At 40.0% G+C, this 26,591-nt stretch overlaps 1 protein-coding gene across 1 annotated transcript in view; it reads right to left on the bottom strand.

Annotated features, from left to right (window-relative positions):
- Positions 1-26,591, bottom strand: part of PRIM2 (DNA primase subunit 2) — a 134,697-nt gene that overhangs the window by 47,646 nt on the left and 60,460 nt on the right. The window contains exons 8-9 of the mRNA XM_075145262.1: positions 8,143-8,210; positions 166-238 (exon numbers count right to left, since the gene is read on the bottom strand). Of these exons, the coding sequence (XP_075001363.1) occupies positions 166-238; positions 8,143-8,210 (141 nt within the window). The remainder of the gene's footprint in view (positions 1-165; positions 239-8,142; positions 8,211-26,591) is intronic.

The raw sequence follows: 26,591 nt of genomic DNA, 5'->3' as shown, positions 1-26,591 counted from the left end.
TTTTAAACTGTATCACAATTTCATTCAAGTAGTTCTCAAGAGTTACAAAGCAAATATGAATCAAAAAAAGATAAAGGCTTTGTATGTTGTCTGTGCATAGAGTACCTGAATTTAAAAAGTTACGTATCAACAGACAATATAACTCAATAAACACAGAGGACTTACAGTATCAATCTGTTCTAGAGAAAGTTTTCCAGTGTTCTTTTGCACGCTGTAATCTGGGCCAACGTAAGAATGGCTGAAAAACAAAGCAAACAGTACAGCATCATTTAAAACTGCTCAAAAAAATATTTTTTTACATTTACAAATTTAGAAATAAATTATTTTACCAATTAAGGGATGCAAGTATTTTACATAAGGAAAAAACCCAAGAAAACAGTATTTGACAGTTAAGGAAGTAATTAAGTTTTATAAAACCAACATTACAGTCAACATGGTAAAGAAACCCTCCCTCCCTTTATCTGAAAGGAGTGTTGAGGGGTCATTCAGAAATCAGATCACAGGATCATGCTACTGTTGAGGTTGAGAGAGACTTCTGAAGATCATCTAGTCCATTCCCCTGCTCAAAACAGGGTTAACTACAGCAGGTTGCTTAGCATCTCATCAAGCTGGGTTTTGAGCATCTCCAAGGACAGAGACTCCATAACCTTCTCAGCAACCTACTCCAGTGTTTGACCACCCTGGCAGTAAAAAAGTGTTTTCTTACGTTTAAGTGGAATTTCCTGTATATCAGTTTGTGCCCATTGCGTCCTGGCCTATCACTGGATACCACTGAGAAGAGTCTTGCTCTGTCTTCTTTACTCTCCCTTATCAGACACCTGTTTATCAGACACCTATTTATACACGCTGATAAGATTCACACACACATCCTCCTGAAATTTATCTCCCCCAGGCTGAAAAATCTCAGCTCTCTCAGCCTCTCCTCATATGTACTGGGGAGCTCAGGATTGGACACAGCCCTCCAGATGTGGTCTCACCAGTGCTGAGTAGAGGGGAAGGATCACCTCCCTCTACCTGCTGGAATGCTCTTCCTAATGCCGTCCAAGAGATGTTAGCTTTCTTTGCTTCAGGGGTACACTAGTGGCTCATAGTCAGCTTGTTGTCCACCAGGACCCCAAGGTCCTCTTCTGCAACCCTGTTTCACAGCCGTTCAGTCCTCAGCCTATACTGGTACATGGGGTTATTCCTCCCCAGATGCAGAGCTTGGTATTTCCCTTTGTTGAACTTCATAGAGTTCCTGTCAGCCCATTTCTCCAGCCTGTCCAAGTCCATCTGAAAGGCAGCACATCCACCTGGTGTAAAAGATTCCTCCCAGTTTTGTATCATCTGAGACTTGCTGAGTGCGCATTCTGTCCCATCACCTAGGACATTAAAGAAGAAGCTAAACAATATCGGACCCAGTATCGATTCCTGAGGTACTCCACTAGTGATTGGCCTCCAGCTGGTCTTAATGCCTCTGATCACAAACCTTTGAGCACAGCACTTCGGCCAGTTTTCAGTCCACCTCACTGTCCACTACTAGCCCACACTTCCTCAGTTGTCGACAAGGATGTTACAAGAGACAGTGTCAAAAACCTTGCTAAAGTCAAGATAAACAACATCCACTGCTTTCCCCCCATCTATAGAGCCTTCTACGATAAAATGACCGGCTATGAGGTTAGTCAAGCATAATTTCCCATTCACAAATCCATGCTGACCACTCATAACCACCTTCTTGTCCTTTGTATGTCTGGAACTGAGATGAGGTTGACCAGCCTATAGTTCCATGAATCCTTCTCCTTACTCCTTGTGAAGGCAGGGTTCACTTTTGCTTTCTTCCAGTAATCAAGAACCTCTTCTACTTTGCTACTTGCGTAAACAAACAAACAAAAAATCTGATGTATCACTATGAACATCTACCATGGGGGAAAAGTAAAAACTCAAAAACTACTTAAGTGTACGAATAAAAAGCTGGGAAGGCTTTTACTGCAGTACTGACGTACAAACACATGTTAACCGCTGACAGTAGCTGTCTAGCCAAAATAGCACAGGACTTTGCATGTGCTGCCTCATTTTTCATTCATATGGCAACAAAGCTACTTCCGATACCTGAGCTAAGTTCAGATAACCCTACACTACAGCAGAGACAGTCTCATAGAAATTGTCACCAAAGTAATTTCAAATCAAATACAAGCATCTAATGCCCAGCTTTTATTTTTAAATACATAGACTTCTTGAATGAGGATATATGCAAGGCTGCGGAATAGGCCAAGAGAAATGCCTACAGCAGAACCCAACCAAACTCAAGAGTTGACAGTACAGCAGGCAATAAAGCAAACAGGGGCTTTGGATACAGCATATTGGTCCAAAAATCAGGTTGCAAAGTCTGGGTAAGAAAAAATTTCGTTGTGCAAGAGGGATTTTGCAACTAACTTACAAAGATAATTTCTTAAATCTTTTGAAGGCATATAAAGGTTAACTCCAGAAAAAAGGAATTTAGTTGAATGATGATACTAGGTGCTACAGATTATTTTGTGACATTTCAATACTGTAAATTGTGAAAAGCATATAGCTAAGAGTTGATTTTATTACAGTACAAATAGATTGTTGAATTATACATGCATTCATTTGTTCTTTAGTCTTATTTCTGGCACACACTGGAGCACTAGGCAAGCTTACCGTACTTAACAGATTTTTTTCATTACACAACAATGGATAAATAATTAAAAGTATTTGAGCTGTGTATGTCTATTACTACTGATTCTACTAAAGAAGTATCTAGATTTCTTTGTAGAACCAGATCTGCATCACTTTACTTAGGCAAACTACAAACAAAACAAAAATCACAGTCCCAAAAACACTACAATCGAAGCACAGAAGAACAGAAAACAGCTGTTGCTTAGGTAACTTCATTTTATTTTTTGTAAAACAACCAATTAGGAAAATGATCATTCAGGCAGTTATAACATGCCAGGATGAGTGCTGGTAACTTCTTAAGCTGCTCTACCATAATCACTTTAGATCTTTCCTATAGTACTTATTAGAACCATACCAATACTGAAAAAAATTGCTAGGCTAAAGAAAACCACTTCTTCCTAGCATCCATAGAAAGGATTGGCCTGGGAAGAGGAGGTCCAAAGAGAAGACACAAAAGTTTTCCTGTACAATAAGTGAACAAAATAAGACTTCAGAAATTACTGCTAGAAAGAGGGCATACTCTCTGAATCTTGCTGACCATTACGTCTGGACTTGGTAGAAAACTTTACTGCAAGGACAGAAAACTCAATGCCAGGGAGGGGGAAGGGGGAGAAGAAGAAATTCTACTTTTCAGACTCTGAAAAGCTCAAATATTCTCAGCATGGTAAGCTAAAAGGAAAAGTTTTTCATAAATGTTTCCTTATTTTTACATTAAAAAGTCGCATATGACCTTGGCAAGGTCAAAGTTTCTTGATACCTGATACCACTCACCAAAGAGCTGAACCCTACAGACTGCCTTCAAAGGTGGTGCTCTGAAAAAAAGTATGCTTTACCCATCCAGAATATGTCGTAGATTGGAGCTGGGCATAAAGAGAACAGCACTAGTCATGTGGCCTTTGGCAGCTAAGCTGTTGGATTCCTGTCCCAAGGAGCTCATGTGACCAGAGCTTTTGGGTTTGCAATTTTAGGTGCCAGGTCTTCTGATGTTCTACAGTAGAGATTCCCCAGGTGCCTTGATTTAATCACAAGAAAATCACACTGCTTTCTCCACAGATTGCCATTATTTCCTCTACATTTCTATTAAAAAAAATCTCAACAACCTTGCAAAAAAAAAAATTAAGACTATCCTTTGTTCTATGAACAATGGTCCTCATTTTTTCATGTCATTAAACGTTGCCAAACAGCTTCCTACTGCTGGTTTGAAAACACATTACAACACAAACCAACAGGCTCGTGATCACCCTTGCTTTCTTCTCCTATTTTTTGCTTCCAGTTTTAGCTCTTATTTTGGACTCATCCTTTCTTTTATTCCACATAGCTTCTGAGATTACTTCCTGATCAAGCTTCTTACTCACCTAGAAATATCTATAGTTATTCATAATTTCTTTTTGTGGTTTACTGGAATGCAAATAGCAATGTCTTCACTTTTCACTTAAAAACTTTATTTTACCTCCACATATAAATTCCTGTCTCTTTCCATTCAGCCTGACTCAATCGCTCAAAATCTGTTTTTCTAAAATCAAAAAAAACGAAAGTTTTCTAAACATATCTTGCAACTGAAGATCAATACATACACTTGCACCGCTGTTGACCAAGAAGAAACCTCCACTACATCAGTGTTTCCAAGAATGGGATCTATGTCTTTCAAATAAACAGTTGTAGGATCATTCTGATAAAATATTGTATCATTCACAGATATGTTAGTACATCATGAGATTTAGTGAGGATATGAAGGGCACTTTGTAGATGTTGAGGATAGTAAATGACACCAGTCTATTAAGGTGTGCATTCTTCTTTACTTGCTTGTGAGATGAGTGAGAAGGAAGGTGAACGTGTCTGCATGAGTATTGTGTTATCCATTAAAAAAGTCCAGTCTTGCAAAACATTTGGTTTCTGTATCAACCTTATGAACTATCATTTGAAGACAGAATTAATAGAATCATATAAATGTTGGTTGAAAAGGATGTTAGAAGACCATTTAGTTCCACACCTCACTTTAAGTGGGACTACTGCCAACACTAGACAGGTGAGCCATGGCTTTTTCTAGCTGAATCCTAAAAATTTCCACAAACCAAGATTCCACACCTCTGGGCAATCATTCTAGCATAGACATTTTTCCTAATGTCCAATCTAAACCTCCCAAGCTGCTATATGTGACCGTTGTCATTTGTTACATCCTCTGGCACCATCAAGAATTCCAATGATGTGATGTTTGTCCTTCAAACTGTTGTAGGCTGCTATTTGATCATCCCTAAGCCTCCTCTTCACCAGACTAAAAAAAATCAGCTCAGCCTCTCCTTATAATTAATGTACAGGAATAGTCCTGTAGTAGTTTGATGGGACTACCTATGACAGTTTTTGCCTATCTTTGAAATTATTCCTGCTGAAGATTTTAAACAGTAGTGTTACGACCCTGTAATTTCATCACAAAACCCATATAAACTCCTTTGAAAGCAGGAGTTGCAGAAGTGGTCTTCTCATGCATTTAGACATAAAGTTTCCATTGCTATTAAATTGCTAAAGTTTTAGCAATTTAAATTTCCTTGTAGCCTACTGTGAGCCTGTGAAATCCCTAAGCACAATCTTGCATAACATATTTTAAAATTTTATCTAAAAATGTTCTCTTTTTTGGTCTAGTACAATTAATATTAGAAAGCACCAATGAAACAGAATAGGACAAAAAGAGGACCAAAGTCACAGATAAAATACCTACTTAGTTCTGAACAGTACAACTACAGAATACGTTACATCCATTTAAAAAAATGGGCATGGATTAAAACATCTATGCAGACATAATCCACAGTAAAATGACCTTTTCTGAGGACTAGCTAATTTAAAAGCCACAAGCAGATATGAATAGCTGCCAAAAAATGCATGGGGCATTAACAACCAAACAATGCTCTGTAACCTTCAATTGTATGCTTTTTTCACACATTTCTATCTCAGGTTTTGCTCCCCTGATAGATCTCTATTGACATATGCCAAAAATAAAACACTGCTGTAAGAATGCACACAATGAAGGTAGAGGAAAGCCTACAACTAACTAATATTCTCCCTTCTTATAAGCAAGGTGAAGCAAAAACGAATCATAAATTCACAGAAATAAATAACAGAGACCTATTTGGTCATCTTTCTGTTCACTGCCAGAGCTTGTTTTTCAAATTATAAGGTTTGAGGTATTTTGTCTATTTTAAAGGAACTTCCAAAAAGGCAACTCAGAAGCATTTGTGCAGTTTTTTCAATTGGTGACAAAATGTACTGGGAACAGCCCCTCCATTCTCACAGAAGCAAAGTGGAAGTAACTTACCAGTCACTAAACATACATACCCAAAGTTAACATAAGAACGTGCAAAAAAATACCTTTTTGTATAAATGTAGGATACAGTATCCCTCTTAAAGTAGCTGATGTTAAACTAGCTTTTTTTGCAACCTTTCCTTTTCCCATATTTAAAAAAAAAAGCGCAGAGAGGATTGTGATTGCTGTGATACTGAAGGCTGTTCAACTTACATAGATGCATAGCATATGTCAAAAAAAATTTCAAATTTCTCAGTATGTGCTCCTAGAGAGCATGATTTATAAAAAGCTAACCTAATTGCTCTTTAGCTTCAAATGCAGAAAGGTATGCCACTGAGGCGTATTTTTTAAAATCCCAGTAAGATGTATGGTAATAAAAACACGGAAGGTTATTGGCATTGAGAAGTATCCCCTAACCAGCTACATAACAGTTACACTGCAATACTTATTTCTTTCATTGCTCTTGAACAAAGGTCAATCATATGTAAACAAGCAGATATAATGAAAGCTATTTTTCCTAATCTGATTTACACTAAAAGCAATAAAACATGAAACTTCCTATGTAATAAAAATTATGATAAATTTTTTTTTAAATCAAAATTGTCCTGGTTTCAGCTGGGATAGAGTTAATTTTCTTCCTAGTAGCTGGTATAGTGCTGTGTTTTGGATTTATTATGAGAATAATGTTGATAACGCACTGATGTTTTAGTTGTTGCTATGTAATATTTACACTAGTCAAGGACTTTTCAGCTTCCCATGCTCTGCCAGGTGCACAAGAAGCTGGGAGGGAGCAAAGCCAGGACCCAACTGGCCAACGGGGTATTCCATACCATACGATGTCATGCACAGTATATGAACTGGGGGTTGGTCCGGGGAGGGGCGATCGCTGCTTGGGGATGGGCTGGGCATCGGTCGGTGGGTGGTGAGCAATTGCATTGTGCATCACTCATTTTGTATATTCTACCATTATTATTATTATTATTATTATTATTATTATTATTATTATTTTCCTTTCCTTTTCTGTTCTATTAAACTGTCTTTATCTCAATCCATGAATTTTACTTTTTTTCCCAATTCTCTCCCCCATCCCACTGGAGGGTGGGGAGTGAGAGAGAGGCTGTGTGGTGTTTGGCTGCCTGCCGGGTTAAACCACAACAAAAATAAAGTGTCAGACTTTGGGTACAGATACCTCGAGCAGTAGAGCACCACAGGAAATAAAGAGCATGCTAACTAGATCTGCATCCTAATTCCGGTGCAGTGCTGTTCATCCAACATCATTTCAGTGATATTAATGCAAAGCTGTATGTGTTCAAAAACAGAGCTTTCATTACTGACATTCAATATTTAAGTAAATTTCTACCCTTAAGAGATATTAAAAATTCAACTGAATAAATAGCTAAGCAACCCAATCTAACCGGATCTGCACTGAGCAGGGACTAGATTAAATGAACTCCAGAGGTTCACTCCAAGCTAAATTATTCAATGATTCTAAGCCAATGCATCTCCCTCTAATTGTATGGTCTTTGTCCTCCTGCATATTACTGTAGTAAGAAAACTCTCCCAAACAATATAAAGTAGTAAAAAGCAGTCATGTATATAAGAACGTGAACCTGAAGAACATCAGAAAAGTATTTTTTCTTACTCTTCATCCGCAAACACATTCAAAGAAAGTAGAAAGCTTCTATATGCTGTATACTACTAAGAAAGAGGCAGACTATTTCAGCTGTGTTGTAGAGCGCTCTTCATGGTTCACATTTTCAGCTCTCTCCTTAGGTCCATTAAAAGAAGAAAATAGGACTCCATTCATCTATGACATAGATCATAGAGCATAAAATATTTGCAACAAGGAAGGCCCGTATGCTGAGCAGGGTAATTTGGAATCTGTTTTGTTCATAAAGAAGCTTAACAACTTTGCACTTACTATAAAAAAAGTTTTATAAAAGCTATAAATATTTTCTTGTTACTTAGAAGCAACACCAGCTCTGTAAATTATGTTTCATGTAATTTACAAAAGCTTTTTTTAAGTTGAAAGGATACTTTCAGGGTTTTTTTCCCAGTCAAAGCCATCGCACAGATGAGGTGTCTGAAAAAAAATTGTAGCTAAAACATTCTACTAATACAATTATTTTAATCTGTATGAAAGAATACACTCATTTTTCAATTTATGCTACCTGAGATGATTAAGCAGTGGTTGTAGTCTCTCGTCAGACTGTATGGAAGGCAGGGATCGTGCTGTCAGCTAGAAGAAAACAGAAGTTCAATTAATAAAATATTAGTGTCAGAAAAACTGATGGCACAAAGCAGGAATGATGTAATAAATCACCCTGCGTTGCTACAACTTTATACAGCACTGGATAAGACATACTTTCTCCTATTAAAAATAATTAAGCATCACCTTCCAGAATCTCAAGTTAGCAGAAATATTTACAAGTTAACAAAGTCAAACAGTGAAAAGTAATTTTTCTAAAATTACAATGTTATTTGAATTAAATAGCAAGACATCATTGAAAGTGGTATACTTTTTTCCAAACATATTTGAACTAGAAGTCATATTCGACCTAGACAGCCTTCTAGCAGTCACATAATGTAAATATAGTCCATTAAGCCTTATTATATAAAATTTACATTTGTATAGAAAAATTTACATAATATTTAGCACTATATGACTTTTATAGAGACATGCGTCTGTGTACACTGTTTTTTTTAAATGGGTATAACCTGTATTTTAGACTGTTCTAAACTAAATACATACTTTTTTCCTGTAACTGTTTCATATGACTAGTTAAAACATTAAACTTTTTCTGAAAAAATAAACCTAGTAGTCTATAAATCAACAAGTACATGTCACGCTATTGCAGAATACCAGTTAACTGGTGTATAAACTAAAATAATTGGAAAAATATATGTATTAAATTTGCTTAATATCAGTATATAGGTCTCTACCTTCACCTATAGAAGTTAGAAGCATAGCAGTTCTGATACTGCTGAAATACATCTAATGTAAAATATTTAATATAACATGCATTTCATGATTCTATTGCTGCCAAGTTAGGCTGTATTTTGAAAACTGCCTTTGTACAAATTTAAAATTTCAACATATTTCATTGTTTGTATTCATTGATTGTATAAATCACTATAGAGTTCTTAAGTCTTTTACAGGTAACTTAAAAAAGCATGCATGCCGTTACACATACTCTTTAAAAATCTTACTAAAAAAACCAAAAAAACCCACCTTTTAGCACCAATAGTGTAGCTTCACCTTGCTGGCTCCAACACACAAGTAAAGGCAAACACTGAAGTAGGACTAACTAGCAGGCTGCAACTTCTATTTATAACCCACAAATAAATATACTGCGGAAAAAGCTGCGCTCAGTATTTGGGTACAGGGGGTTTATTTGTGACTGTAAGAAACTCCATCGGCTCATAGGTAGACTGCGAATATGAAGGAGTTTAATATTTTCCTGAAAGATCACCCGTTCATCACATCCATTTCATAACGTTTCTTGCTGGGCAGAAGTCAGATGGGCCAAATTTTAAACTTATGCCTCAAGCTAGCAACACCAACCACTAGCTAAATGAGAGGAAGGTTCGAAACAGCTAGGCTGCCAAGTGAAAGCTGAAGCTACTGAACACAAGGACAGTGGGGAAGGAGGAACAGGCCTTTTCAGCTGTTAAGCCAGTCCTGGCCTGCAGCAATCACCGCTTCAAAACGCAGCTCTTCTCAGTCTCGGGTAACCCACCCATACCATTCCGATATGACTGCTGCAGTAAAGGTAACTCAGGCAGTCTCAGCAATCCATTCATCTTTCTTTAAACAAAAGGCTGGTATCTTGGCAATTAAAGCATTATCCACATTCCCTTATTTTATGGAGCTGGAGCTAGATTGAGATGCATGCAGTATACTAAAAATTCATTAAGCTCTGTATTTATTCAGAAGTTTATTTTGATAAAAAACCTCATTTTTTTACCACTGTGTATTAAAGGCCAATACACATATTGTTCTATATTCATGTCCTCTATAAAGTAACCCTCTAATTTTGTTTTAAACACAATCGGAAAACCAGAAATTACTCCTGAAGAGAACTTGGAAGCCCTCTAAATGCTGGCCAAGTTATTCATAGAATCATAGAATCATTAAGGTTGGAAAAGACCTCTAAGATCATCGAGTCCAACCGTCAACCCAACACCACCACGCCCACTACACCATGTCCCTAAGCGCCACATCTACACGTCTTTTAAATACTTCCAGGGATGGTGACTCAACCACTTCCCTGGGCAGCCTGTTCCAAGGCCTGACCACTCTTTCAGTAAAGAAATTTCTCCTAATGTCCAATCTAAACCTCCCTTGGCGCAACTTAAGGCCATTTCCTCTTGTCCTATCGCTGGTTACTTGGCAGAAGAGACCAACACCCACCTTGCCACAACCTCCTTCCAGGTAGTTGTAGAGCACGATGAGGTCTCCCCTGAGCCTCCTCTTCTCCAGACTAAACAACCCCAGTTCCCTCAGCCGCTCCTCATAAGACTTGTGCTCCAGGCCCTTCACCAGCCTCCTTGCCCTTCTCTGGACACGCTGCAGCACCTCCATGTCCTTCCTGTAGTGAGGGGCCCAAAACTGAACACAGGATTCGAGGTGCGGCCTCACCAGTGCCGAGTACAGGGGCACAATCACTTCCCTACTCCTGCTGGCCACACTATTTCTGATACAGGCCAGGATGCCGTTGGCCTTCTTGGCCACCTGGGCACACTGCCGGCTCATGTTCAGCCGGCTGTCAACCAGCACCCCCAGGTCCTTTTCCTCTGGGCAGGTTTCCAGCCACTCTTCCCCAAGCCTGTAGCGTTGCCTGGGGTTGTTGTGGCCGAAGTGCAGGACCCGGCACTTGGCCTTGTTGAACCTCATACAGTTGGCCTCAGCCCACCGATCCAGCCTGTGCAGGTCCCTCTGCAGAGCCTTCCTATCACTCTGAAATGAAATTTAGACAAATTCCTGCAAGCACAGCCTTGCCTTCATCTCTATATGGTACTCTTACCAGATGGTCTTACCAGAAAAAAAAACAAAAACATATTATTCTATACTTTAGATACATGAAAGACACCAAAATGTTGTCAGGTGTCGTGGTTTAACCTGGCAGGCAGCCAAATACCACGCAGCCGCTCACTCACTCCCCCCACCCCCAGCGGGACGGGGAGAGAATCGGAAGGGTAAGAGTGAGAAAAACTCGTGGGTTGAGATAAAGACAGTTTAATAGAACAGGGAAAAAGAAGGGAAAATAATAATGATAATGATAATGATAAAATATACAAAATGAGTGATGCACAATGCAATTGCTCACCACCCGCGCTGACCGATAACCAAGTAGCGATCGGTACTTCCTGGATCACGCCTACCCTTCATATACTGAGCATGACGTCACATGGTATGGAATACCCCATTAGCCAGCTGGGCTGGCTGTCCTGATTATGTTCCCTCCCATCTTGTGTACCTAGCTCAGTCAGTAGGCACGGGAGCTGTCCTTGGACTAGGAGGGCACTCAGCAACAACTGAAAACGTCAGTGTGTTATCAACATTCTTCTCATACTAAATCCAAAACACAGCACTAGGAAGAAATTTAACCCTATCCCAGCCGAAACCAGGACAGTATCCACCTCTTATTCCATACCATTTACGTCGTGCTTAGGTCTCACATCTTTTTTTTAATACATTTCAATTAACCACCATTATCTTTCTTTATATATACACACACATATATATATGCACGCACAGATATCATTCCCTCGGTCTATGGACTATCCCTCTAAAATGTCCACTGAGTTCATTTAGTCCATGACTTTGGGCTCCATCTGTTATAACAGTCTTTCAGGGCCGAAGAGATGGTGTGCGGTGTTGGGCCGTTGCATCCTGAAGCCAGTTCTCATTTCGGTACTGCTGCGCTCGTCCAGTTCTATCATCGTTGCACTTCGCTCGGTTTCATTGGAGTTAGTTCATTCTTCACTAATCTGGGTGATTTTCACTGCTATACCACTGCTATATCATAGAAATAATGACATACAATATCATGTAACAGTTGACATCAAAATTCAGTTCATTGGCTATTTTCACCCAAAATCAAATCCCCTTGAGGTACACACCGGACCTCCCCATCCTTTCGCATCACCCACCAAGTGCAACCAGGTCCTTGAGCAAAAGCAATCCCACGGATGGGTTTTCCCTTGCCAGAGGCAGGAGTAACCCAGACTGTCTTCCCCAGCATATTTCTTATATACACGACAGGGACTTTATCTCCATCTACAGTACGTAAGAGTCTTGATTGGGCAGGGCCAGCTCGATTGGCAGATCCCCTGGTATTGACTAACCAGGTGGCCTTTGCTAAATGTGTGTCCCAATGTTTGAATGTCCCACCACCCATTGCTCTCAGCATAGTTTTTAGCAGTCCATTGTATCGTTCGATTTTCCCGGAGGCTGGTGCATGGTAGGGGATGTGATAGACCCACTCAATGCCATGCTCTTTGGCCCAGGTGTCTATGAGGGCATTTCGGAAGTGAGTCCCGTTGTCTGACTCAATTCTTTCTGGGGTGCCATGTCGCCACAGGACTTGCTTTTCAAGGCCCAGGATGGTGTTCCGGGCAGTGGCATGGGGCACAGGGTATGTTTCTAACCAGCCGATGGTTGCTTCCACCATGGTGAGCACATAGCGCTTACCGTGTCGGGTTTGTGGGAGTGTGATATAATCAATCTGCCAGGCCTCCCCATATTTATATTTCAACCATCGTCCCCCATACCAAAGAGGCTTTACTCGCTTGGCTTGTTTGATTGCAGCGCACGTTTCACACTCATGGATAACCTGTGCAATAGCGTCCATGGTTAAGTCCACCCCTCGATCACGAGCCCATCTATATGTTGCATCTCTTCCTTGATGGCCTGACGCGTCATGGGCCCACCGAGCTATAAATAGTTCACCCTTATGTTGCCAGTCCAAATCCACCTGAGCCACTTCAATCTTAGCAGCCTGGTCCACCTGCTCGTTATTTTGATGTTCCTCAGTAGCCCGACTCTTGGGTACGTGAGCATCTACGTGTCGTACTTTTACAGTCAGGTTCTCTACCCGGGCAGCAATATCTTGCCACAACGCGGCAGCCCAGATGGGTTTACCTCTGCGCTGCCAGTTGTTCTGCTTCCACTGCTGCAACCACCCCCACAGGGCATTTGCCACCATCCATGAGTCAGTATAGAGATAAAGTACTGGCCATTTTTCTCGTTTGGCAATGTCCAAGGCCAGCTGGATGGCTTTCACCTCTGCAAACTGGCTCGATTCACCTTCTCCTTCAGCAGTTTCTGCGACTTGGCGTATAGGACTCCATACAGCAGCTTTCCATCTCCGATGCTTTCCCACAAGGCGACAGGACCCATCAGTGAACAGGGCATATTGCTTCTCGTTTTCTGGTAGTTTATTATACAGTGGGGCCTCTTCAGCACGTATCACCTCCTCCTCTGTGGATATGTCAAAATCTTTGCCTTCTGGCCAGTTCGTGATCACCTCCAAGATTCCTGGGCGACTGGGGTTTCCTATTCGGGCCCGTTGTGTGATCAGTGCGACCCACTTACTCCACGTAGCATCGGTTGCATGATGTGTAGAGGGGACCCTCCCTTTGAACATCCAGCCCAGCACCGGCAGTCGGGGTGCCAGGAGGAGCTGTGCTTCAGTACCAACCACTTCCGAAGCAGCTTGAACCCCTTCATATGCTGCCAATATCTCCTTCTCAGTTGGAGTGTAGCGGGCCTCGGATCCTCTGTATCCCCGACTCCAGAACCCTAAGGGTCGACCTCGAGTCTCCCCTGGTGCTTTCTGCCAGAGGCTCCAGGTAGGGCCATTCTCCCCGGCTGCAGTGTAGAGCACATTCTTCACATCTTGTCCTGCCCGGACTGGCCCAAGGGCTACTGCATGAACTATCTCCTGTTTAATTTGTTCAAAGGCTTGTTGTTGCTCAGGGCCCCATTTGAAGTCGTTCTTCTTCCTGGTCACTTGATAGAGAGGGCTTACGATCTGACTGTAATTTGGAATATGCATTCTCCAAAAACCCACAACGCCTAAGAAAGCTTGCGTTTCCTTTTTGTTAGTTGGTGGAGACATGGCTGTTATTTTATTGATCACATCTGTTGGGATCTGACGACGTCCATCTTGCCATTTTATTCCTAAAAACTGGATCTCCTGTGCAGGTCCCTTGACCTTACTTTGTTTTATGGCAAAACCAGATTTCAGAAGGATTTGAATTATTTTCTTCCCTTTCTCAAAAACTTCCTCTGCTGTGTTGCCCCACACGATGATGTCATCAATGTACTGCAGGTGTTCTGGAGCCTCACCCTGTTCCAGTGCGGTGTGGATCAGTCCATGGCAAATGGTAGGGCTGTGTTTCCACCCCTGGGGCAGTCGGTTCCAGGTGTACTGGACGCCCCTCCAAGTGAAAGCAAACTGTGGCCTGCACTCTGCCGCCAAAGGGATGGAGAAGAAGGCATTAGCAATGTCAATTGTGGCGTACCACTTGGCTGCCTTTGACTCCAGTTCGTATTGAAGTTCTAGCATGTCTGGCACGGCAGCACTCAGTGGCGGCGTGACTTCATTCAGGCCACGGTAGTCTACTGTTAGCCTCCACTCTCCGTTAGACTTTCGCACTGGCCATATGGGACTGCTAAAGGGTGAGCGAGTCTTGCTGATCACTCCTTGGCTCTCCAGTCGACGAATCAGCTCATGGATGGGGATCAGAGAGTCTCGGTTGGTGCGGTATTGCCGCCGGTGCACTGTTGTGGTAGCGATTGGTACCTGTTGTTCTTCAACCCTCAGCAACCCCACAACAGAAGGATCCTGTGAGAGACCGGGCAAGGTGGACAGCTGTTTAATTTCCTCTGTCTCCAAGGCAGCTATACCAAAAGCCCACCGGTACCCTTTTGGGTCCTTGAAATACCCTCTCCTGAGATAGTCTATGCCAAGGATGCACGGAGCCTCTGGGCCAGTCACAATGGGGTGCTTCTGCCACTCATTCCCGGTCAGGCTCACTTCGGCCTCCAACACAGTTAACTCTTGGGATCCCCCTGTCACTCCAGAAATACAAATGGGTTCTGCCCCTTTATGGTTTGATGGCATCAGGGTGCACTGTGCACCGGTGTCTACTAGAGCCTTATACTCCTGTGGCTCTGATGTGCCAGGCCATCGAATCCACACAGTCCAGTAAACCCGGTTGTCCCTTTCCTCCACCTGGCTGGAGGCAGGGCCCCTCTAGTTCTGGTCATAGTATCCATCTCTCACTTCTTGCAAACGTGAGTCAAGAATTTCTTCATTGCAATTACAATCCAAAGTAAGATCAGCCCTTCTACTCTGTCTGGGGAACTGTTCACTGGAAACTGGACCGTCGTGAGACAGGTTTTTCCTGACAACTGGAGCAGCATTTTTCCTGAGAGAACCCCCTTGTGTCATTGTTTTTCCTTGCAACTCACGTACACGTGCCTCTAGGACGAAGGTAGGTTTTCCATCCCACTGCCTCATGTCCTCTCCGTGGTCACGCAGGTAAAACCACAGGGTGCCCCGTGGTGTGTACTTTCTATATCCTCTCTCTTGAGGAGAAAAACGCTGACTCCTAATGGCTGAGATACTGGTCCGTACAGGTGGAGAATAAGACATATCCTCTTTGAGTTGCTGGACCTCCCGGTACAGTTTCTCCACAGCCGAGACAAGGGAGGAGGAGATAGTTTCTTCAAAATCCCGAAGTCTGCTAACCACCTCATCCACCGTTGGTGCTTCTTCCTCTTTCCAGCACAGTACTGCCAACGAACTGGCATACGATGCTGGTGCGCTCCGTACCAACTTCCGCCACATGGGTCGCGTGCACTGGACGTCATCTGGATCTTTGGGTGTTCGGGGATCATCCAGGTCACTATAAACCACCTCCAGCACGCCTAGTTCTCTCAGGTACTGGATACCTCTCTCCATAGTGGTCCATTTGCCTAGGCGATATATAACATCTTCCTTGAAGGGATACCTTTCCTTCACGCCTGACAGCAGTCGCCTCCAGAGGCTGAGGACCTGTGTCCCTTTTCCAATTGCTTTGTCAATACCTGCTTCCCTAGCAAGGGATCCCAGCTGTTTGGCCTCCTTCCCCTCTAATTCCAGGCTACTGGCCCCATTATCCCAGCATCGGAGCAGCCAGGTAACAATATGCTCGCCTGGACGACGGCCGAAATCTTTCCGCATATCTCGCAACTCATTCAGGGATAAGGATCGGGTGGTTTCCGTCTCGTTTATGAGTTCTTCCTCTTCCTCCTCCCCTCCTCGTGATGTCCCTGCTTTTCCATCATCCTTTTCTACACGACCTGACTTCCGCTTCAAAGATTTCTTCTTCTGTACAGGGGCGACGGATACCAGCGATGGTTGGTCCTCTGGTTCAGCTGTAGTACCCGTCGCGAGGGTTTGGGTAGCTGCAGTGCCTGTCGCGGGGGTTGGAGTATTTGTAGTGACTGTTGCCGGGGTTTGAGTGGCTGCAGTGCCTGTTGCGGGGGTTGGAGTAACTGTAGTGACTGTTGCCGGGGTCTGAGTAGCCATAGTGGTTGTTGCGGGGGTTGAAGTAGCCACGGTGCCTGTCACAGGGGTTTGAGTAGCCACAGTGGTTGTCGTGCGGGTTGAAGGAGCTACAGTGCCTGTCGTGGGGGTTTGAGTAGTCACTGTATCTGTTGCTGGGGTTGATCTCTGGACAGTATTCCTGAAGAGTTGTTTAACTCTAAACAAGGCCTGAACCACATTCAGAAGACATAGCAATATGATCATGCTTGTTTGAACATCCCAAGGATATTCAAAATTCTCCGGGAATATTGTAGACGTCTTCATGAAGAGGATAGAGGAGAAAGGAGTTTCTGAAGATATGGAGGGGAAGGTGAACAAGTGGGAGAAAGTGTCCCATCTTGTCTCCCCCCTAAATTCATCCTCTGAGGTGAAGACGTAAGAAGTGTAATTATTAATAGTTTCCAAAAGATAGCTCCCAAAGAACAGGAATGATGGCAGTGCTGAGTACAGGCTCGTGACCAATAATTTTATCATAACATAAAGCCAGGTCACACAGTATAGCAAAGCAATGACCTTAATCCATTTCCCAGAGATGACCAACCCCACATAAAAACTGATAATCAGCAGTATAGACAGCCAGTAAGGTGCTACATACCACAACTGCAAGAACAGATCCAAAAACTCTGAGAGCAAATAAATCAACATTGTGAACATCGAGTACTAAACTGATATAATGAATGCTTATAACAAATTTGTTTTAACCCGTTCAGGTCAGATGTGTCGTTATCTCAACCCTTCGAGCCCCACGTTGGGCGCCAAAAAGGACTGTCGTGGTTTAACCTGGCAGGCAGCCAAATACCACGCAGCCGCTCACTCACTCCCCCCACCCCCAGCGGGACGGGGAGAGAATCGGAAGGGTAAGAGTGAGAAAAACTCGTGGGTTGAGATAAAGACAGTTTAATAGAACAGGGAAAAAGAAGGGAAAATAATAATGATAATGATAATGATAAAATATACAAAATTAGTGATGCACAATGCAATTGCTCACCACCCTCGCTGACCGATAACCAAGTAGCGATCGGCACTTCCTGGATCACGCCTACCCTTCATATACTGAGCATGACGTCACATGGTATGGAATACCCCATTAGCCAGCTGGGCTGGCTGTCCTGATTATGTTCCCTCCCATCTTGTGTACCTAGCTCAGTCAGTAGGCACGGGAGCTGTCCTTGGACTAGGAGGGCACTTAGCAACAACTGAAAACATCAGTGTGTTATCAACATTCTCCTCATACTAAATCCAAAACACAGCACTAGGAAGAAATTTAACCCTATCCCAGCCGAAACCAGGACATCAGGTAAGGAGCATAGCTCCAAACTCTAATCATGCTGAAGCAGTTTAATTTACAGAGCACATAAAACACTGCAGACTTAAGGTATTTCCAGTCCCAAGGCCTGGATGATCAGAGGAGCAGGCAGAGTGAGCCACAGATAGAACATGCGGACACCTCAGAGTTGAGCTGAGACGGTGAAAGCTGGGGTGAGTGATGTAGATGTTAAGGTAAATTAAGCACTATGTTATCAATATCACACAACATTTAAAATTGAGAAAAGAGGAAGAATACTTAACAATATGAGGAAAAGGAATGAATAAACTGAAAGCTGAGACGACAGCTTCGGTCCAACTTCATAATAGCTTTAGTACCAGAGTCACCAGCTGTCTTTGCTGCAATTCAGATTGCCAACAGTAAAAAGGAAGGAAAAAAAAAAAAAGGCACAAGCATTGGAGGGAAAAATCAAGCCAGAATCTTTATACATTTGAAGTAACCAGAATTTCTAAAAGCAAGTTTTCTAAAGTTTTGACAAAATTCAGTAATATTTTTATGCAATCTTGTAGAAGAAGAGCAAGAAGCCGAGTTCTTCCTTCCTATTGAGCTCTATGCAACAATCACATCTCTAGTGTTCACTATGCTGCATTTGTGGCAAATAAACAGGACATTTTCATACGGCATGAAGAAGGTAACAATTTGAGAATGCAGAAAGCACGATTCACAAACTACATGAACATTAGAATTATTTAAGATTTTGCAGTGGTACTTCAAGTAATAAAGAAGGTAAAAGGATGACAACTTATAGGTTGATGTCTAAGAACTGGTCTGTTTTTCTTCCCCCCACAATGCAAACATGAGACCAGCACATGAAATTGCAAGTTATCAAAGATTTACTGTAAACCTTAAAAAACATTAACTTGAAACAAAGCCTGAAGTTAAGTAGCAGCGCCACATTCTATCAGGAAGGCAATGTCATTTTTATACATGGCAATTAAGAACAAGATTATCATGGCTCAATTAACTTGTCTCAGTTTTTTAGGAGTGTGTGAATTTCTTGATTTTGAGGTTATCATGTAAGAGCTATTTGTTCTCTAAGTGTTTTTCTGCGCAAAAAAAGATAAGAGAATTTTTATTTTCACAAAGAGTTTACTCTCTAAATGAGATGTTCTAATTAACTGTATTGCACAAGAAAATTTTAATATGCTGTCAGACCGTTTGATGAATACATTTTTTTTTAAAAAAAAAATCACATTAAGTTGGATGTCATTGAGAAAAATGACATGAAAGGCTTAGGAGGAAAGCACAGAAAGAAGAGTTTTGTGACAAAGGTTACTTTTAGCTGAGGCAGGCTACTGAGTTGCTCCAGGCTCTTTCTACAATTTACCAGGGGGAGGGAAAAAAGTTCCTTTAGGAGTGTGCATTAGAGAACCTAAAATGTAAATTATTACCAAGAGTATTTCCTCATCAACTGCAACATACTCCTAGAACAACAAGGAATTTCTGAAGGCATGCTATCCACACACACATGCACAGCCTGTGATTTGCCTCTATGCAATTTGTCAAGCCCAACTTTTTTTCTTAATATCCTAGAGCTACCTGTGCTGGCATTCATGCTATTTCTTTCATATTTTAACGAACACTGTACAAACAGACTTAGCATGCTTTTGCCTCCTCAGTTCTTTTAAAACCCAGACAGGCAGGATTACATCATACAGGACTCGTATTTAAAAGGGAGGGTGACTGCGCTGTATGCCTAGGGACAGGGTATCTCAAAGAATGCTCAGTCCCTGGAAAGCTACCTTGCTTTTTCCACCAAGAAATCCTTCCTTCATAACTCCAAGCTTTATAACAAAATTTACTTGAAGGAGGCTTGCAGAGAGTTTGAACGGAAGACTGCTCTATCAAGTGTTAAGGTGAGCCCACAGTTCCCAGCAGGCACTCTGCAGTTCCTGGAAATACAGGCACTTCTCTAGAGGGGCTACCTAAATTATTTAACCTCTATCTCCAGTGGCAGTTCCAGAACAAATATCACCTCCATATGTGCTCCACTACTCGGTGTAAGAAGGTCTGGATTAAGATCAGGCATAGGCTTGGGAGCTTTCTGCAGCACAGATGAAAAGATTTTCCTAGAACGTTTTTCTCTTGTTTATTTCTGCTACGATAGTTACACCACTAACAAAGGGTGTGAAGGAATGGCTCCAATCCAAATGCAAAGATGAAATAAGGTTAAAGTAGGGATTCATCAAGGCAGCCACAAAAACTAAAGAAAAAGCTTTAACAAAATCACCCAAAACCAACGAACAGAAAAAAGCCAGTTAACTTTGCCATCTGCAAAAGTCTACCATCACTTGTGACCGTATAACCTCATGCTCAGCAATAAAACTGAGGGGCTGTTTTTCCAAAGTAGCCATTGCTCAGGGCCTGGCTGGGCATTGGTCTGCTGCTGCATCACTTGTGTTCTTTGCCTTTTTTCCCCGCTTTGCTTAATAAACTCTTCACCTCAATCCATGAGTTTTCTTATTTTTGCCCATCCTGAATCTCTCCCCCATCTTTCAGGGAAGGATGGGGGGGGGCTTTCCTGCCAGCTAGGATCAATCCACCACATACATATATAAACTCATTTCACACCAATAAGAAGCTGATAAATTTGAGCTTAAGCATAGATTTCACAGTATTCTGAAAGCTTAATTGTCTTACAGGAATCCAAAAGGAGCTGCTACTGGTTTGTACAAAATCTACTGAAGCTGGTTCTATACCATCTCCTTTTACTTTTTACACCAAACAGCAAGTCTTCCCTATAAACGAAGGCAAATTTAAAAAAAAAAAAAAGAAAAATTATATTCCAAACTTGGGAAAAGAAAACAACAAAAAAAAAGAGACTACATGTGTTTAACTAGAAAATAAGATACAAAGGGTCAAAATCCGCTATAAAATGAAGTATTTTATATCCCTTTAAAAAACAGAAAGTTGATCCCATCTAGACAGAAAAAAACTGAACTTCAACCCCCATTCCTAACTGCTTCCCCAGTAATCTACAGACCTGACCTGAAGAGGCCACCTCCAAAAGTATAGTCACATTAGCTTATTTTTCCCTACAATTGCACATCTCCCTGTAATTTTCCTGTAAAACCATTTTAACACTTTTCTACTCCATTACTGGGCTTCAACTTTTAAGTTGGAGAGATCTCATCCAGGTCCGTTGCTTTTCCATTTTATTTTTAATTGCTCTAATTAAACAAATTGGTAACAAAACTAGTTTTAAATGCTACTGGGGACAACATCGGCAAGATAATTATATGGTCTTTAATACCATCCACAAATGTTTTATACCATTAGTATAACAGTTTCTAAGCCTTGGTGAAAACCAGTCAAAGGTTCATAAGACCTGTTCTCCACCCACAGAAATTTTAAAAAAAAAATGAAGTAGACTTGAAGCAATTATACTATTAAACAGTAGCAAGAAATAACAGGACACTGCAACAACAAAGCTCACAGATGAAAAAAGAAAAGCAAAAGCGTATGGAAAGTGTTTACCTTATAAAATTTCATTGCTCAATTCCCATTTCTTTTGAATCTTTGTAGCAGCAGTAACAAAACCAGTAGATTAAGCAAAGTAAAAACGCTTATGACAAGTATATTGTATGCTGATTTTAAGAATTTAGAAATAACGCTCCTAGATTATATTAATTAATGAAGAGTTAGAATGTATCATTAAATATCATTAATGCATTAGTGAAAAACACCTACAGCAATTTTCTTTAACAGTGAATTTGATGCAGCATAGAATAACTAAAGTTGTCAGTCTTTTGTTAGATTTCAATTAGATAACCAACAAGCAAATTTTAGAAAGTAGTAAGAACACAGAAATTAGAAATAAGAGTATTAGAAGCGAAACAAAACCCTTACACCACAGGTTACAGACAACATTTTTATGAGGATTAAATTTATACTATGAAGGCTCTTGCATCTTCCCATTATATGTATTGATGAACAGAAAAATGAAGGATTAGGTAGCTAAAAGCTTAAGCATAGAAAGGAAATTTCTATTTAGAAAGCAAAGAAACAAACCATGGATTAGTGTATTCTTTTACTGTATTTTGTACTCTTTAGTCCGTTCTCCCACCAACAACTATTTATTCCTATGATGCACTTCAATGCCTTTAGCACTACAGGCAACCCCTTCCTGCATTTCTTTTCCCCAGTTGTTACAATAAGAAAGGAGAGAGCATAAAGAAAACCAAAATGAGTTTGGACATCAAAACTTCAATTTCAGCCTTGCAAGTGAAAGCTTAGATTGTTCTTTATTGCTTTAATGCAATTTAACAAAATATTTTTTATGAAGAGAGGAAAGAAACATTGTCTATGTAACATCAACAATTTGACATATTCAGAGTGAACACATCACTAAAATGCTTCCTTAATAATGCTGTATGGATTTAAAAAAAAAATTAAAAAAACAACTTAGGTCAGACATTAAATTATTACGGCTAGGACTTTAAAAGTTTAAAGAGAGAATCTATTTCAGTCTCTCATTGCTGCCTAAGGAATAAGCCGTAACTTACACGTTTTCTATTTCATTTGTTTTCTAACATGCCACTTCACAGAATGTGCCCTTCTTTTTTAAGTGTCTTAATTGTGACCTTCGCTTTTTGATAGCTCATCTTAAAAACCTTAAAAGAAAGTTTCCTATTCACTGTTGCCCTGAAACATTTAGTTAGATAATTCTTTCCTGTCTGCTTTAAAAAGCATGCAATACATACGTGATGGTTCAGAAAAGCATTAGTTACTAGCCCAAAGGGTTACAGTGGCCTGGTCTGTTGTCTAAAAGGAAAACAAAGGCATGAAAGTTTAGATTGTTTGCTAGAACTGGTTTTGATTAATATGAACTGCAGTATTACAAACTTACTGCCAAAGTTATACAAGAGAGATTTTTCAACTGAGGTTGGAGCAGACAGGGAAAAAGATATTAAACTTGTGGGCTACTTCTAAATGACCCATAAAGGACATTTAAAAAAAAAACAAACAACTATTATCCAGTAACTTGCACTGCTACTGAGTTTCCCTGAGAGATCTGCGAAACAAAATAAATAAAGTGGAAACCCTGATGCTAACATAAACTTGACAACTTTGTGTAGACAACAGCAATTATACCATAGCCTAATCAGTGTTAACCAGTGAGTTGAAAATGACTACATGAACTAGACAAAAATAAGAGAGACATGGTTCTGTGCATGTAGACTTCACAGGAGCCTTCTCAAGGTGACATTATGCCACCATGTTTCCGTAAGGTCACGTTAAGATTACCCTAGTTTTAACAGTGAAAGGTGCTAACACTGCATCCTGCTGGAAGTTTTAATAAAAGAGTGACTTTTTGTAGGAATGTTTCTGTGATCAGTCAGAAACAAACGTAGCTTAGATTTGAGCTAAAGTAGGATCTGACCTGGCGACCAGTAAGACAGAGGAAAAGGAAACTCCTTTCACTTGTGGTACATACGCAAACCACAGCTTTTCCTGAAATTCTTGAAACCTGCTGTTAAAGCTGTTAAAGGTCCTGATATGAACAATTCATCTCCATCAAAGACTAAATAACAAGCCTATTTTCAGGAATTTAAAATCTATTTATCTAACAAACAAACTTTGGCAGAAAACAAAGGTGATATTAACTGCATTGCTCCTCAAACCATTCAGTTCTTAGCTAACGATTAAAAATCATTATGCTGTACATCTACTAAAAGCAGAAAGTCTTCCTTCTTACACCTCTGACTATGGTCTATTTGTTCCCATTAAATGCATCACCCAGCTGAGCATGAGCCTGCACAGTAGTGAAGTGCAAGAGGGAGATAAGGTAAAAGATAAATAGAAACAAAGATACGAGTAAAATACAACATTGTGTACCTGCAGCAGTAACACATCCAAAGTAACTGTACGCAATTAGAAATTATCTTTTGTGGAATGAAATGAAATTATGTTTTAGTCCAGTAATCCAACACTACTTTACCTATCCACTTCTCTCTCTTGAATTTTTTGAAAGAGAGACTACATTTAGAGATACCTATTTAACATTACTAGACACTACGCTTGTTCCAACTAGCTCCTTAATACTAAACGAGCTTTATTCAAAGATGTGTTTGGCCAGTAATGTTTTAGGTTGTTTTCCAGATGTAACCACTCTTACAGAGTATCAGCTTTTATATCAAAACCAGACATACACATTTTTTTATTGACAGCAAAGTAGCCATGACATATCTGAGAGTTAGAAATATGGATCCCAGCTTTCCCCCCCTCACTGGGGATATCTGAAAAATGAGAGAGGACAGCAAGATGTTTTCGGTAAAAGTTTTTTTACCTTAATTCAGGATTTTTCTCCTTATCCCTAGTCTCTTAGATTAGCTATCCTTCTGGAGTCACTGCTTGATCAAAAGAAAAAACAATCTCCAGGAGATGCTACAAAAGCATTTGGGAGGCTTTCCTCCCCTTACCCCCATTTTAAGATACAGAACAAGTTAAAAATAATGCTGTAGAAACATCTTAGTTCTACCTACTTAAGGATTGTGTCGTAACCTTCACTATATTATTATAGATACACTACACACATGAAAATACTCTTTACTTATTTAGGATCAACATGAACAATGCACATACCCAGCATGATTACAATAACTAACAAGCCTTTAAGTCACAGTTCCCCTTATATGGAGTCCAACTACAAGTGTTTCTCAATGCATATCATCAAGCCCATGCCTTTATTTAAAAGGGGAGACAACTATATACTGACATTTCAAATATAAATCGCTCAGGTAAAATCTTTTTCCCACTGCAATCTGATTGTCTTCAGACACGAACACTGGTTTTGATGTACCTTTTATTCCAGAATACAGCCTAAATGGGGGAAGCAATAGTCACAAAAGGCTTCTTAATACATTTCTCTCTAATTAGAAGCATTGTTGATTAATAGGAATTCTAAAACATTAAAACAACTTCATTTTCAACAAAATCTGAATTCTAGCTTGCAATTTCCTAAAAAGTAGTATTAAAGGATATGAACTCTCCAGTTAGGCAACCTATTTTTCTATCTTGCATTTTAATGCACCAGGCACCAAAATAATTGCCTTAAATTAAATTTAAAGTATAATGTCTAGAAAAGTTTTGTATGTCTAAGAAAGTCTTCATATTGCTTTCTTTTGCCTTTTTTTTATTTTAAGGTATTTCAGAATGATAACCTTACGTGGTATTCAAAACTGTATGATCTTGCAGCCACCACTAGGAAGTCAGGAGATGCAGATATTGCCAGAACCCAAGAATTCAATTTAATTACATTTCAGAGAAACGCCTTCAACATCCAACTAAGTTGCAGGCTGCCTCATACCCACAAAAACTGATTGATTTTGAAACATCTGCTATCTTGCTAATGTTGTAACAAAATGTCACAATGCAAATGCTATGCAGCTGGGGAACCTGGAATAAGAGAACAGTATTTGCTTGCCCGCATGCTGCTGTACCTAGACAGTTGACATTTCAGCGCTGATCAATTTTCCTTTGAAAAAAACTTCAGTTTTAACCTTTCACAGCATGTTACAAACCTCAAGTGTTGTACAAAATTAATAAGTAATTTTTCCCAAGGCTTTTTCAGCTATTAAAAGTTATTTCAGCAGCACTTACACTGAAATAAGCTCGATAAAAACAACGCAAACAATTAATGTTACATTTATTCCATGTTAAGTGTTCACGCACAATCTATATGAACAGAGACAACATTTTTCAAAACTAACTATACTATTTAAGTGAAAATGTTTTCAACATTACCAAATGTTTTTTGCAATGGGCCAATATAACTTATTATATAAAGCATTTAGATTATTTTCATACAGCACCACCAAATGTATGGAAGAAAGGAAATAAATAATACAGATTGGCATTATTGGGCTCTTAGTACAAATGTAACAACTCAGTAACATTTTCAAAGGACAGGAAAAAATCTCCCTCATAAATCTCTAGTGGTTGATATAAGTGTCAATACAAGGCTGAAGTTGGTTTTGTAGGGGTTTTTTGTTTGTTTTGTTTTTCTAATTAAATAAAACTCCCCACTGCTCGCTCTCTCTTTCACACACACCCCTTCACAATAACACAAATCAGCCCAAAGAAAATCACAGAGAATGCAAAGTGGCCTTTTATGTCTTAAGGAAAGCAAATCAAAGGCCACAGCTAACGCATGACTTATTTAAACAAAGAAATTCAAGTTATAGTCTTAGCACTGTAATTTTCTTTTTTTTAGACTCTAAAGGGGAGAGCACGACAGTTATCAATGTTGCTTAAATGCTATATCTAACAATTTAAAATATTTAAATTTAAATATCTAACAATTTAAAATAAAAAATAAATTGTATTATAAAATATCTATTATAGATTATATATATATATATAGTTTTTTGTATATGTATATAAAATTAATGTACATTTATATTTAGTCAGTTAAGTCAAGCTGCCAAAGGATAAATCTTCCATGGCAGAAGAAACAAATTACCAGTTGTGAATGTCGTAGATATTTACCTAATACTTTAAGAACTTTGAAGAAACCAACCTCCACTAATTTCAGCTCAGCATTTGTCAAATGCATTCAGAATAATAATTAATGTTTTCCTCAGGCATTTGCTTCTGAAAGCAATTGATTTCTTTTTTCCATTTGGAAATGTCTAGCTTTCATATTCACATTGAGGTATAAATAACATCTGGGTTGAAGATTAATATT

Source organism: Calonectris borealis, chromosome 3 (assembly GCF_964195595.1).
Source record: "Calonectris borealis chromosome 3, bCalBor7.hap1.2, whole genome shotgun sequence".
Taxonomy (NCBI): domain Eukaryota; kingdom Metazoa; phylum Chordata; class Aves; order Procellariiformes; family Procellariidae; genus Calonectris; species Calonectris borealis.
Note: the sequence above shows the minus strand (reverse complement) of the source record. Positions and strands in the feature narration are given on the sequence as shown.